The 14,912-nt window shown below is 48.5% G+C and overlaps 1 protein-coding gene across 1 annotated transcript; it reads left to right on the top strand.

Moving 5' to 3' along the window:
* The first annotated feature begins 2,378 nt into the window (after positions 1 to 2,378).
* Positions 2,379 to 3,929, top strand: LOC131559366 (inositol 1,4,5-trisphosphate receptor-interacting protein-like 1). Its single transcript, XM_058807694.1, has one exon. It carries the CDS (start codon positions 2,379 to 2,381, stop codon positions 3,927 to 3,929), a length of 1,551 nt encoding a protein of 516 aa, XP_058663677.1.
* The last annotated feature ends 10,983 nt before the right edge of the window (positions 3,930 to 14,912 follow it).

Here is a 14,912-nt window from a genome sequence, read left to right as displayed (position 1 = left end):
TTCTCTTCTGAAAGCGTTGTTAAGCACTGGCACCTGATACCTGTGGATTTGGTGCAATTGTCATTACATGAGGCATTTTCGCAGTGTGTTTTGGTGGTACTTGGGCACGTGGTTTCCACAGAACTTGTTAGTGTTGTGCTTGTGCCCTTTGAATTGATGGCAGGCACAATGCAGTGTGAGAGACAGCCCTGCTGCTGGCAGTTGTGAGCTGACTCTTTCTATACAGATGAGCTTTCCACCTTGGCTAGCACCAGTGCTGGCAGCTGATCCACTGGCAACATGCCACCTTATCCTGCTGCAGAAGACTTGAAGGCTCAAGCTTTGGCAGGTGAGGAGAATGGGTGGCTCTCCCAGCTCTTGAGGACAAGGTAAGAAGAGGGAAACCCTGTTGCACATCAGTGCCTTGAACTGCAACATCATAACAGGGGAAAGAGAGGGGCAAAGGCACAATTCTGCGTTCCATGTAGGCAGCACTGAGAGTGGACCACTCAAATCCAGGTGTACAATACGCCAAATGCCACACGTTTTCCTGTGGGGGAAAAAGATCTAAATGAAACACAATCAAGATCCCAAACCAAAACTGCAATGTTTGAATTTTCTGTGCTTGATGGCTGAGAGAAACAGCTGTGCAATGCTGATTGTCCCTTCTCTGCACACTCCTCATCTATGCTCATCTCAGGGCTCTCCAAGCCAGGTGATCATTTCTACCTGCTCCAGCCTGTGCTGAGACCAAGCAGCCCTCCGGTGCCCAGGGCCCTGAGCACGAGAGCTGGTGAAAGTCACCGCCAGCCACACAGCCTTCCCCTCCTCAGCTCCAGAGACACAAGGGCAGAAAGCTGTAACCTAAGCTGGATTGCACTGGCACCTTTGTTGGGCTTGTCTGTCCTCTGGCATCCCTCAGGCCGGGCGGTGTAAATCTGAGCTGCTTTCACAGGGAATTCAGGGTTTGCCCAAAGCGGGGCCTTGCTGAAGGCAAAGGCCACGGAAGGGCTCTGCCTTCTGTTGCCTGTGCAGTGGAAGGCCCCAGAGCAAGAGGGCATTTCTTGGCTGCTTAGATCCCCTCTTGACACTCTGGCCTTGCATGTTTGCCAAATCCACAAGGACATGCGGGGACATTCCTGCAACGATGATCACTCCAAACCTTCCAAATTTCTCCAAGGAAAATTCCGATTTTTCCTTCTGCTTGGAAGGGCATGTATTCCCTTGGCTGATGTTTTTGGCATAAAGGTTCTCCTCCAATGGAAACCCTTCCGGGAAACCTGAAACTCTTCTGCTCACTGAGAACCCATTTTGTCTCACTGAATCATGGGAAGTGCAGTTCAAAACCACCACCTTTCTCTCCTCTGCCAGGAGCTGGTTTCACAGCTCAAATGCCTGACACGATGCAGATGGCCCCAGAAAGGAGGCTCTAGCTTAGTGGGATAAGCTTATATGAGCTCTAGCTTATATCTGCCCAGGGAACAAAGAATATGAGCAGGGAAAAATGACCTCATGTTGCGCCAGGGAAGGTTTCAATTTAATCTCTAGGAAATATTGGATCAACCAAAAGGTGTCAGCCTCCAAATAGGCTGCCTAGGGAAATGGCTCTGAGTGACCACCCTCAGAGAGGTCGAAAAGTATCATGGATGTGGCATTTGGGGACCTGGTTGATTGAAGCAGTAGGCAGTGTTAAGTTTGCAGTTGCATGGTGTGATCTTCAGGGACTTTTCAACTGCACTGATGCTGAGATTTCAGTGTAGCTCAACTGTTGAGGTGTAAAAGCTTAGAGTCAGTGATCCTCAAGGGTGCCTTCCAACTGGGATATCTATGCGATTGCCAATGAAGGGAAGATGAAAATAATTGCAAAAGAGAAATTATTGGAAGTCGTTTGGAAAAGCTTCACTCAAGGGCAGCCCTAAGCAGTCCACCAGGGCCACTCTGAGTGCCTGAGCCAGGAGTTGGCTCAGGGGATAAAGGGTGGGGTTGGCTGGGTTGTGACATCTGTGACACGTGTGACATCACGGGGGACGTGTCACAAAGCGGGCAGCTCTAAAAGGCCCCAGCAGGTAACGCTGGCCCTGCATTGCTTTGGCAAGCGGTGAGTGCACACGTGGTGGGGAGGCTGGGCTGGGAACAAGGGCTGGGACAGAAACACTGCCCCTGGGGCTGGGTTCTCCCTCTGCATGCAGGGACAGCCCCTCGTGGGAGAGCCTTGGGCAGGCCATAGGGCTGCTGCTGCTGCTGCTGGAGCAGCGAGACAGGCCTGGAGGCCTGCATGCTGTCTGTGGCCATGTGCTTCCTGTGCCCAGATCCCTGAGGATCCTATTCTCCATCCAGCAACCAGCAGTTCCCTCCCTTCCCGCCCCACTCACAGGCTTCTCTGCCTCCTCCTGCCGACCATGGGTCCCATGGTATTCCTTTTCATGCTCTTGGAAAGCTTCATCCAGTACCCACAGCCCGTGGCTGAGGGATTGGATGAGGAAACACGTCTGCGCATGGAAGTGCGTGCAAAACACCTGGAATGGGAGAGGCTTCAGCTGGAGCAGGAAGTGGAGCGGCACACCCAGGAGCAGGTGCAGCTCTTGCAGCTCTTAGCTGTTGCTGTGCTCCTGGTCTACGTCTTGGTCCTGTGGTTTATTGGGTGGAAAAGCAGCCTGAGGAGAGAGGAGGATGAAGAAGAAAACCGTGGTGCAAATGAAGAGGAAGTGGGCAATGTTGCTGCAAATGAAGAAGACAATCTTGGAAATGAAGCTGTCAATGAGGCTGAAATGGCAGCAAACAACAACAATGTTGCAATTGCAGTCCAAGAAGAAGACGATTTTGACGATCGCATTGGACAAGTTATAATGCAGCGCATCCGGTGGCCTGTACAGGACTTGCAGAGAGGCTGTCAGTGGACAATGAACCTGATGGACAATTACAGCCCTTACTTTAGGCATGTCTTGTCAAACAGTTTCTACCCAGTCCTGCAAAGAGCCATCGGGGTGGGCAGTGCCTTTGAAGGCTGGAGTCCCCGTGAGCAGGATGTGGTGTACCGCGTGCTCATCCCCATGACTCCTCCGCGAGGACACAGCTTCCACCTGCAGCTGGACAGTGCAGGGCAGGGGCACATGAGGAACTTCCGTGTCCTTGTGCAGCTGGAGTGCACCTGCACCAGGGAGCAACAGGCTGAGAACATGCTGTGCTTCCTGCACCACCCCGAAGAGGAGCTGAGGAGGAATCAGGATCCCAGCCTCCTGGACACCCTGTGCACCGGCTCCTACCTGGACGTGCAGAAAACTGCCCGCTGGTTCTATCAACTGGTGAGAGCAATCTGGCCAGCTTTGCCTCAGTCCCACAACTGGCATTTAGTGCTGCTGCCCTCCACACGCTCCTGCCAATTCAAGGTGACCAACACCAGGGAAAGCTTCAGGATTGAGATGCTCTTTGGGGTGCGGAGAGATGACTCAGCCATCTTTGTCAGCAGCCAGACCAGAGAGGCCCACACAGCAAGCACAATCTGGCCCGAGTCTTACGCTGTGGCAGAGGCTGAGTTCTTCAAGCACATTGCCAGGCAGGCCCCTCCTGACAGCTTGTACCTCAAATGCCTGCAGTTCTTCACCCGACTTCCACTGGGCTTCTGCTTTTCCACCTACACCATGAAGACCATTGTTATGCACCTGCTCAATGTCATGCCCGCCTCATCGTGGCGCAGGAGAGATCTCCTGGAACGACTGCAGGATATCTTGGACAGCCTGCGCTTATGTGTGCGAACAAAACGCCTCAACCACTTCATTGTGGGGAACCGGAGGCTCCCTCAGCACATCCATTTACCTGCAGATGTTCAAACAGGTGGGACATACAATCTCCTCCTTCGCCTGGCGCAGCAGCCGGATGCCCACGCCCAGGCCATCCATGACTACCAGGTTCTGAAAAAGTGGTACAAAAGAATCCTTCTTGCTGAAGATTGACCCAGTGAAACGGAGGAGTCATGGCTATGAGCACAGAGCTGTGCTTGTGCTGTTCACAGCTGGCAGCAGAGCACCACCTTGCAGTCCAAATTTGGTGGAGGAGAGGATGCATGCAAAGGCTCTGGAGAAGGTCCCACTGCCTCTCCTGCCACCTCAGCAGATGGAGAGCCACGGGAGGGTTTATTCTACCTCCTTGTATCATTTCATTTTCCGAAAAAAGCACCCAGCCTGCATTCAGCCCTGCTTACATGTGAACTCTCCCACTCCTGAAAAAGCACACAAAGAGAACATGCGTCATACATGAAGGGCCAAAGTCTGAAAAGTCCACCTGCAACATGAAGTTGTTCCTGGCCTTTGAAACAGGGCATGAAAGAGCATGGAAGAAGTGTGAATGTGGGACACAGGAAGAGAAAATAAATGGGGCCAAAAGGACCAAGAGAAAAAATGGGCGCTGCTGGCTGAGGATCAGTCAATGGATGGAGTCTCTCCTTGTTCCTGGAAGGGACATCTTGACGTCAGCATTGGAACAACAGTGTTGGAGCTGACCTGCAATTTTTTTATATAGATGGATCTAGATTTTTGTTTCATAGATATATATATATTGTGTATTCCTATTGTAGACTATGCTATTTATAAATTATATATAATAGTAAATTACCATAGAACAAATCAAAATACTAATATGAATATTATAAAATAAAAATATGTAGTTATGATAAAGTATGTGATAATGTAGTTATGTAGTCAGGATAAAAAGTTATATTAAGGAGTTGAATATGTAATTATGTGTAAATACTAACAGTAGAGGGCATATTTAGTTTAGCTATCTGATGTGACTGTTGTTAACTATCTATTGTTCTCTTAGTATGTTATTGTATGGAAGGTGTTCCATAAAAGATATATTTATAACATATATATGATACATATTACATACATGTTCTGTTTACATTATATTTGAATATAATTCTATAATATGTATTATACACTGCATGCCTATAATATATTACATTGTCGATATAATTTTTATATATATATAAAGCCATATCTAGTGTCGCTATCTGTTGTGACCCATATTCATGCCTGATAGTTAGCGAATTTAAGAGTGGCAAGCTGGAAAATTCCTTGTTCTTGTTTCAATAAAATGCAGTTTTACAGAATGTGGAGTGTGGAAGACTTTATTGATCTCAATCAGGCCTATAGTAGTGGTAAATGTAACACAGTGGATCTGGGATCTTGAAGAGACTCCTTGAACTCAACCAAACTGAAAGTGATGAATTGGCTCAAGACAGAAATTAAGCTGAGCTACCCCCAGCCCCTCAGATCACAGAATCCCAGAATGGCGTGGCTTGGAAGGGTCCTTAGAAATTTTCTTCTTCCAGCCCTGCTGCCAAGGGCAGGGACACCTTCCGCTAGGCCAGGCTGCCCCAAGGCCCATTCAAGGTGGCCGGGAACGCGGCCAGGGATGGGGCAGCCACAGCTCCTGTGGGCAGCGTGGGCCAGCCCTCAGCAGCCTCCGAGGCCAGAATTCCTCGCCCATCTCCAGCCTAAGGCCTCCCTGTGTCACTGGGAAGCCACTGGCCCTGGCGCTGTCCCTGCAGGCCTTTGCCAACAGCCCCTGTGCAGGTCTCTGCTGGCTCCCGGGCAGGGACTGGAAGGCCGCAGGAAGGTGCCCCTGGAGAAGGCCTTGGAGAGCGCTGGGGCCAGCAGTGCCGCCACGAGGGCAGCAAGCGGGGCATGGGCTGTCCATGGGTGCAGGAGGGCACACGGCGGGCGTTGAGGCCCTGGCAGCTGGAGCTGGGAGCTGTGCAGGGCGGCCGGCACAGAGCCCTGGGGTCCCGCAGCTCTGCAGCCCTCACGGCTGAGGCAGCTGCCCGGGCACAGCCGGCTGGGGACACGCGGCAAGCCCGGGGAAACCCGCAGGGGGAGCCGGCTCTGGGGCCAGCCCGGGCCGCAGCAGGGAGCAGCCCATGGGGCTGTGCCTGGCCAGGGAACAGCTCTGCCCGGGGATAGGGCTCTGGGAGCAGGGCAGCAGGGCCGGCAGTGCCAGGCACAGACACAGGGGCACACATGGCTGCAGTCACAGCCTGACTGCCCTGGGGCAGACCCAAGAGGCAGACCCAACATGGACAGGCAGGAGCTCCTCCCATCCTCTTTGTGCCCACGGGCCAGACTCTGCCTTGATGTATCCTGTGGCCTACCCTTAACCATGTGCAGCATCTTGTACTTGATCTTTTTAAAACCACATGAAATTGCCATGGTTCCACTCCTTGGGCACGTCCACATCTCTCTGGTTGGTATTCTATCCTTCAGGTGTGGCTACTGCTCCGCTCTGCTTGGTGATATCAGCAAATCTTCTGAGGATGCCCTTGCTCCCTTTGTCTACATCATTAATGAAGATATTTAGAATCACTGGTCCCAGAATAGACCCTTGGGGGACACCACTGGTCACCCATGTCCATCCTGACTCTGAGCTGTTGACCTCTGGAATCATCGTGCATGCCATTTCTTATCCATCCAGCAGTCTAGGCACCAAGTCCATCTTTCTAATATAGAGAAGATGTTGTGGGGATCATGTTCAAAGGCTTTATAGAAGTCCAGATAAATGACACCTGCAGCCCTTCCCTTGTCCCTTCATATTCTTGCTCTGTCATAGAAGGCCACTGGGTAGGTCAGTCAGGATTTACCCTTGGCTGTCCTGAATCACCTCCCTGTTCTCCATGTGCCTTAGCATAGCTTCAAGGAGGACGTGCTCTGTGATCTTGCCAGGAACAGAGATGAGGCTGACATGTCAGTCATTTCCAGAGTGTTCCTTTCTACCCTTTGTTAAGATGGTTGTAGTGGGTTCACCTTGGTTGAATGCCAGGTGTTCACTGAGCCACTCAATCACTTGCCTTCGTAGGGGGACAAGGGAGGAAAATAAGATGGAAAACAAGTAGTCAGTTGAGATAAGGATGTTGTCTAAGGTGAAAAAACAGAGTTTGTGCACAGAGAAGTAAAGGAGAAAAAAATGTAGTCTCTACTTCTCAGAGACAAGCGATATTCAGCCACTTCCCGGGAAGCAAGCAATTTCTCTGTTCTCTGGTCTTCTCATTCCCTCTGAGATACTGGGCCTATCATACCACATACCATAACAGAGCAGAGTGATACTTCCTATGGAGAGATCTGTTCAGCTTAGAAACCCAGCCATGAGTGGCCTCTAGCTGGAGCCAGAGGTTTACGTATTCCACTCTGGTCCTGTGAAAGCGTAACAAGGGAATGGCTGCAGGCGTGCTTGCCCTCCCCAGAACATCAATCTTCCCTGGTTTCTAGTTGGTTCCTTGTCTTGTTAAAGCACTCTGAGAAGGGGAAGAGGGAAAAAGCCTTTCCAACCGTTTGGCTAGCCCAAATCACATCCACTGATGAATAAAAGACAGAATTGCCCACAAAGTACTTGCTGACTTCTCTACTCCCCTCTAGCAGCGGTTTCTTTCATATGGTGATTTTTAATTTTGTGGGGGTGATGCAAAGGGATTTTTAATTTTGTGGGGGTGATGCAAGGAAACAAGCAGAGACAGCAGTCAGACTGCAAGTTAGGTCACTGCAAAGAAAAGGGGTTAATCTCCCACTCAGAGCTAGCAAGGGTTAGATTAAAACATGCCAGCGTGGAATGCTGCAACAGGTCCCAAATGGCTGAGCACAAGGAAGGGAAGAGAACTGGGAAAGGGTCTGGAGATCAGGTCTGATGAGGAGCAGCTGAGGGAGCTGGAGGGACTGAGATTGGAGAAGAGGAGGCTCAGGGGGGACTTTCTCACTCTCTACAACACCCTGGCAGAAGGGTGGAGTAGCCAAGTGGGGGTCAGGTTCTGCTCCCAGGTAACAAGGGACAGGACAAGAGGAAACGGCCTCAAGGTGTGCCAAGGGAGGCATAGATTGGGTACTAGGGAAAAATTTATCCTCTGTAAGAGTTATTAAGGGTTGTCAAGGCTGCCCATGGAATTAATGGTATGGTCATGTCTGAAGGCTCTTAAGGGATGTGTGAATGTGGCATTTGGGGACATGGTTTCAAGGTGGGCTTGTCAGTGTCCGGTTTGTGGTTGGATGCTCTACAGTCTTAGAGATCTTTTTCAACCTAAACAATTCCATACTACTGTGATAGGGAGCTAGTTTCAATCCAGAGTATTTTGTAATGTCATTTCATAAAGTCATTAATAGCAACTTCAATCTAGTGCTCAACTTTATGCAGCTGCTTTTCCCTGTACTCTCCTCATCTTCACCTTCAGCCTTGGGACAAGAGAATTGGCTTTGGGGGTGGGATCAGTGGTAGTGGGAAAGCCTCATGCCAGGAGGCTGTAGGTTGTTTTACTTCTGCCAAGGTTGGAGCTGCCTCCAGAAAAGGCTGTGATGCCTCTAGTCCCTATTCACATTCTTTGACCACTCTGAGGTGAGTTCCAAGCTGCAAGAGTTGTGGGTCAAGCTGAAGGGAGATCAGAGGAAGCACTGATCTGAAACCCGGCTGAACCAAGCAATAGAGAAAGTCTGTTATCCACATCAGTCCCAGGCTGTGTTTGCCAAGCAGATGAAAATGACATGAACACAAAACATGTAGGAAATGGTGGGAAAGTGGCTCATTTCCAAACAGCATGCTTCTAGAGTCAGGTGTGCTTCATGTAACAGTGAATGGAAGAAGCTGGTGTGCCACTGTTATGACCCTGTGTTGTTTCAATGTCATTGATCTTACAATGGAGTTATTACAGTATTATAATAATGCAAATTATACATATTTAAAACTATTGCAATATTTTCCAAGGCTTTATTACATTCAGGAAAGGCTTTGCCCACTTGCCAATGGGAGCAGACGATGATAGAAGGAACCCACGCGTGAAGAAGACTTGATTTGCTGAAGTCACTTTGGCTTCCCCTCTGGCCATCTGCTGCAGTCTCTGACTTGATGGCAGGACCAATGTGGGGCAGGACACAGCCCAGCTGCTGGCAGCTGTGAGCTGACTCATTCCATACTGATGAGCCTTCCACATTGGCTGGCACAGGGGCTGGCAGCTGAGCCACTGGCAACATGCCACCTTACCCTACTACAGAACCCTCCCAGGGTTAATCTAGGGGTTGGGTGGCTCTCCCAGCTCCTGAGCTCCAGGTGAGAAAAGAGAAATGCTGTTACCTGTCAATCGCTTGAACTGAAACATCATAACAGGAGAAAGACGTGCAAAGGCATGATTTTGAGTTCCATGTAGGCAGCACTGAGAGTGGACCACTCAAATCCAGGTGTACAATATGGCAAATGCCACACGTTTTCCTGTGGGGGAAAAAGCTTCAAACAAAAGACAACAAAAACCAAAAACCCAAATAGTTATGTTTGAATTTTCTGTGATTGATAGCTGAGAGAGGCAGCTGTGCAGTGCTGATTGTCCCTTCTCTGCACACTCCTCATCTATGCTCATCTCAGGGCTCTCCAAGCCAGGTGATCATTTCTACCTGCTCCAGCCTGTGCTGAGACCAAGCAGCCCTCCGGTGCCCAGGGCCCTGAGCACGAGAGCTGGTGAAAGTCACCGCCAGCCACACAGCCTTCCCCTCCTCAGCTCCAGAGACACAAGGGCAGAAAGCTGTAACCTAAGCTGGATTGCACTGGCACCTTTGTTGGGCTTGTCTGTCCTCTGGCATCCCTCAGGCCGGGCGGTGTAAATCTGAGCTGCTTTCACAGGGAATTCAGGGTTTGCCCAAAGTGGGGCCTTGCTGAAGGCAAAGGCCACGGAAGGGCTCTGCCTTGTGCTGCCCATGCCATGGAAGTCCCCAGAGCAAGAGGGCATTTCTTGGCTGCTTAGATCCCCTCCTGACACTCTGGTGTAGCAGGATAGCAAGATCCACATGGACATGCGGGGACATTCCAGCACTGACTTTCACTCATAAGTTTTCAATTCTCTCCAAGGAAAATTCTGATTTTTCCTTCTGTTGGAAGGCCATAGATTCCCTTGGTTGATGTATTTGGCACAAAGGTTCTCCTCACATGGAAACCCTTCTGGGCAACCTGGAAGTCTTCTGCCCACTGACAACCCTTTCTGTCTCACTGGATCATGGGTAGTGCAGTGCAAAAGCACCACCTTTCTCTCCTCTGCCAGGAGCTGGTGTCACAGCCCAAACCTTTCCCTCAATACTGCTAATACCAGGCTGTTTCCACATGGCCAAATTGTGTTCCCACCCAAGTTTTGCAGAGGGACACTTCAGGACATGTAGTCTTCCAAAGAGTCCTGCCCCTAGGAAGGGAGTTGAACTTTGTGCGATGGCTGTGGGAGGTCAGTTGAGGAAATACTGTCAAATGATCTTAAGCTCCTTAAGAAAGGAAATATGTTCAGTGGTATTTGCTGGTTTACAGCTAAGTGACTGAAGTGCAACAGCTAAATGGGACTCTCCCTAACAGAAATGTGCAATACTTTAGTAAAAGAAAGATTTTTGGTTTCGAGAACTATGTCTTCCAGAGAGGACTCCTTTTCTGACATATCCCTTGCTCAATTCCAACTTGCTTCAATGTTTTTCTCCCTTCTCCACTGTGATGGCAACACAGCTGCTGGCTTGGGATGGAAATTGCTTTGTAGCACCAGTGTTCCCGGTGAAATCCTTTTCTGAGGGTGGAAGAACCTTTGCACTACTGCAGTGGTCCAGAGCATCAGCACCTGAGTTTAGCATTCTGCTCTGACTGTGGGTTTTACAAAGTAAAAATCTCACTCCTGAGCACTTGAGGCTCATCCTCAGCCCGAGCCAGTGGCTTCCAAGAGTGGCTGCCCATCTCTGCTAGCTGGCAATTTGCTCCTCTGAGCGTACATGTTTCTCCAAGTCTCAGAGACATGAGTGTTTCTAGATACACTCCAAAAGCAGCTGTGAGATGGACACAGACCCTGCTACAGCATTCACCATGAAGCAAACACTGAGGGCAGGGCTGTAAGACACTTAACTTTCAGTCAGACAGACATTAGGTTTATGAAATCTGGGCTGTGAAAGCACTAGTGGTTTTCTAACAAAATGTAATGTTTGTTGCCCAAGACTCCACCCTCTAAACCAGGATCTCTGCAGACCCAGTCCCAACTTTCCCATTGCCTCCACATGCAGCAGTTTTGGCTGAACAAATGCAGCACTTTTCCCCAGAGTGGTAAGACAGCAGCTCCCCTCCTCCTTTCAGCTAAATTCCCACTGCCAGACAGGTTTTCAGCCCCCTCCTTTGGCCCAAAGCATCCACATGAATTTGTGTTTTGTGACTTTGAAGAAAATGTAAAAGGACTTATTTTATTAACAGCCAACAGACACTTGAAAGCAAAAATGTAACTGAGAAATTAATCATTCTGCACTGTCAAAGTGAAATTTATTATGATTCCTAAAATAAGTTTAAAATTAACCAAAAGATAAATGAATGAATCACTCTTTTGAAATAAAGTCAGAACTTCAATGGAAGGTATGTGTACTGGTAAAATTAAATGCAAGGACATCTAATTTTCTTCATTTAAGACAATATTAACATAATGTGCTGTCCCTTAGCATCTCAATGGCTTGGGGAAAGTGTTTCCCTTTAACAGAAGAAGTTTTGTGTGATAATGTTTTCCCAGATTATTGAAAAGGTTTTGTTTCCACTTTTTTTTTTTTTTTTTTTTGGTGTGTGGGAAGGGATTTTCTAAACAGCCAAATTAATTTCCTCTGAGAAAATGCCCACTTTCTGTTATTACCAGGGCAAAAATGCCATTGTCTGGGGAAAATGGCTCTGATGGGAATTTGAATTCAGGGGCAGGGCATTAACATTTACTGAGCTGGATAACAAGTGGGCAAGTGGGACAGAGTTTCATCTAAGAGGTTATATTCAGATTCTTGGTGGATTTTTTCCATAGTTTTCAAGTGCACAATTTGCTAGAAATTGGCAGGACAATGTGGCCAGCATGAGGTACAGCTTCAAGAGTGTTTTTTTTTTAATAACCATCACTGCCAGTTGTTAGTTTGGGAGCTGGTTCCCAGAAGCTCATGGGAAGATGGTGAGATGCACCCTGCTTGCTGCTGTGATCACAGGCTGTGAGCAGACAGAACCCATTTCACAGGTAGGACTGTGACCAGAGGAGCTCCCTTAATAACCCTACTGTGTTTTCTCAGCCCATTTTCCTCCTTGTGTGCCTGGCTGAGCAAGGATGCTGCTTTCCCAGTTGTGGCCACACATTCTACATTGGCCTTGGACCTCATCAGCTCCTTTATTCTCACTGTGCTATAACTCTGTTTCCACTGATGAGTACATTCTGTATTTTCCTTAAACCATATAGAACCAAAAATCTCACTAAGCAGAACAGCTTTGCCTTTTTCTGAATTATTTGTACGCAAGATATGCTTCACCCCAAGGGCTGGAAAGCCTCAGCTTCCCCTAATTAACACTTGTCTAATGCACTAAAGTGGCTTGGAATACTTTTATTTTCTGTCTGCCTTGGCTTTCATTTCAAAAGCACAAAATCTCTGACTACAAATAAATGACAGCTTTGCGCTGCAGGGATAAAGTGCCTGGACAAAAATGCTGCAGCGATATGAAAGGGAAATTCAAATGTCAACATCAAGTCCTTAGACACCTTTGAAAGAGTTTCCTGTTTTGCCAATTCTTTAGGGCCAGGCAGTGAGTTCATGCAGAGCTTGCTCAGAGCTTACTGACACCAGCAGGCCAGCTCACGGTGGTGACAGCACGTATGCCAGTGACACCTCACTGCTGCAGCCAGCCAGCTGAACTCACAGCAGAAATCCACCCCAAAACAGGCTTCTTGCTACGAATCTCTTGCCAAAATTGGGCAAGAGCTTCAATCACCTCAGCTTCCAGAAGATGGGGCTGTCCTTCCTCTCAGTACCGTCCAGTCTGGTGGGATACTCATCTGACTCATTTTCACTCATAGTGCTCAGCAAAAAACTTAGAATCACATTATTGTTCAGGTTGGAAAATACGTCTGAGATCATTGAGTCCAACTGTTACCCCAGCACTGCTAAACCCGCCACTGAACCATGTCCCAAAATGCCACACCCAAACACCTTAGGAACACTTCCAGGGATAGTAATTCAATCATGCCCTGTATAGCATGTTTCAATGCCTGACTATCCTTTCAATGAATAAATTTCACCTAATATCCAATCTAAACCTCTGCCATAGAACTTGAGGCCATTTCCTTTGTTACGTTTGATCTGGGAGAAGATACTCACCCCACCTGCTTCAACCCTCCTGTCAGGGAGTGGTGGAGAGTGAGAAGGTCCCCCCTTGCGCTCTTTTTCTTCAGGCTGAATCCCTCCAGCTCACTCAGCTGCACCTCATCAGACTTGTTCTCTAGACCCTTCCCCAGCTCCATTGCCTGTCCCTGGACACTCTCCAGCCCCTTAATGTCTTTCTTGCAGTGAGAGGTTCAAAATTGAGCACAAGACTTGAGGGGTACTTTGGTACAGAGATTGTTTGCACATGACTGTCCTTCCCTGGCCCACAAATCACTGTGTGGCGTTTGCATGTGTTGCTGCTCTGGAGCTGGGCTGAGCAAAGATGGCGGTGTCAGCCCAAAGAGAGATTAAATGATTGTGGAGGAATTTCTTTATCACCATCCTGTGTAAATAGAGATTAGAGACAGAACATTTTCCTTACAGCTGTGCCTCTGCAAACAGGAGGGAATACAGGGCCAGGCAGTATTACAGAGACAGCTTTTCAGTGTGTTGTTGCAAATCCAAGAGGACATGGACTCATCATAGTATCCAGGTAAAGTGAGAGTGGCAGTGCCATTCCTCCATTGGCAGTGCCTTGGGGAACAGCAAAGCACCAAGTTCACATTGCCAGGTCTGTGTGAGTCCCAGCTGAGTCTCAGTGACTGACCTGCTCCTTGAAGGCAGGTCACTGGTGTTTGTCCTCCAGAAAAAGGTCTCTGTAGGCAGTGGAGTTGCAGGATCCCTGAGGAGGCCCCTGTAACACTTTCATCCCAGGCCAGGCTGGATGGGGCTCTGAGCCTCCTGGTCTCATGGAAGGTGTCCCTGCTCATGGCAGGCGGGGTTTCAACAAAATGGTCTTGAAGGTCTCTTCCAACCCAAACAATTCTATGATTCTATAACATACAGATGAGAGCAAGCAGGAGCTCGAGTTAGAAGTTCAGTATTTGAAGCATTAGTTCTGATAACTTTCTCAGATAAATCGCTTTCCTTTGGGGTGGGTGGCTGATTCTGTGCACTGAGCACTAAATTCTGCTTGGAAGAGGTGAGCTGTGTTTGATATAGGAGAGTATATAAATGTAGCTTTCCATGTTTCAATGGCTGCCTCCTTTTTTGCAAGCTGGCCTTGGAAAGCATACAGAGCAAAGTAAAAATAAAGCAGTATTCATCACTCGTAATGAAAAGTACTCCTACCCCAAAAGAGAGAGGAGTAACATTTTTTACAGTTTGAAGTGTGGGCATTTACCAGAGCAGGTCCTGCTGTGTGCTTGGATGGCACCCAGCCCATGTCTCATTGCTGTTTACTCTGTAAATATTGATTTCCCAATGGGAACAACTGTTGCACAGTACAGCCAGAGTTAAACAACAGCTCTGAAAAAAAGAAGCCAGCCACCCGCATGCCTCACTTCTCCAGCATTCCTGAGACAAGGCTGTATTTTTATCATCTGCAAAACCAGCTACATCTGCTGTGCTGAGCTATAACTGGAATCCCAACTCCCTCATTATGACCTCTGTCAGAGAAGTGAGCTAGCTTCTCCGGGGTATAATTTAAATTCTACCCAGTTCCATGGCTTTCCCAAGAAAAAGATAACACCCTGGTGCATGAAATCAGATGAGAGACTAGCACAGCTCAGCTGCTGTAAGAGGACATGCTGTATGCACAACTTTCCTAAAAGTGCTTCTATGCCACAGGTGTGAATTGCTGCTATGGATGAACCTTACTGAAAACCATGTCCCACATTTTAGCGTTCTCCTGCACACAGCAGCTTTGAAGTATGGAGCTTTCTCCCTCCACCTGCCTTGGGTTTG

Source organism: Ammospiza caudacuta, chromosome 6 (assembly GCF_027887145.1).
Source record: "Ammospiza caudacuta isolate bAmmCau1 chromosome 6, bAmmCau1.pri, whole genome shotgun sequence".
Classification (NCBI taxonomy): Eukaryota; Metazoa; Chordata; class Aves; order Passeriformes; family Passerellidae; genus Ammospiza; species Ammospiza caudacuta.
This window is presented reverse-complemented; position numbering and strand designations above follow the sequence as displayed.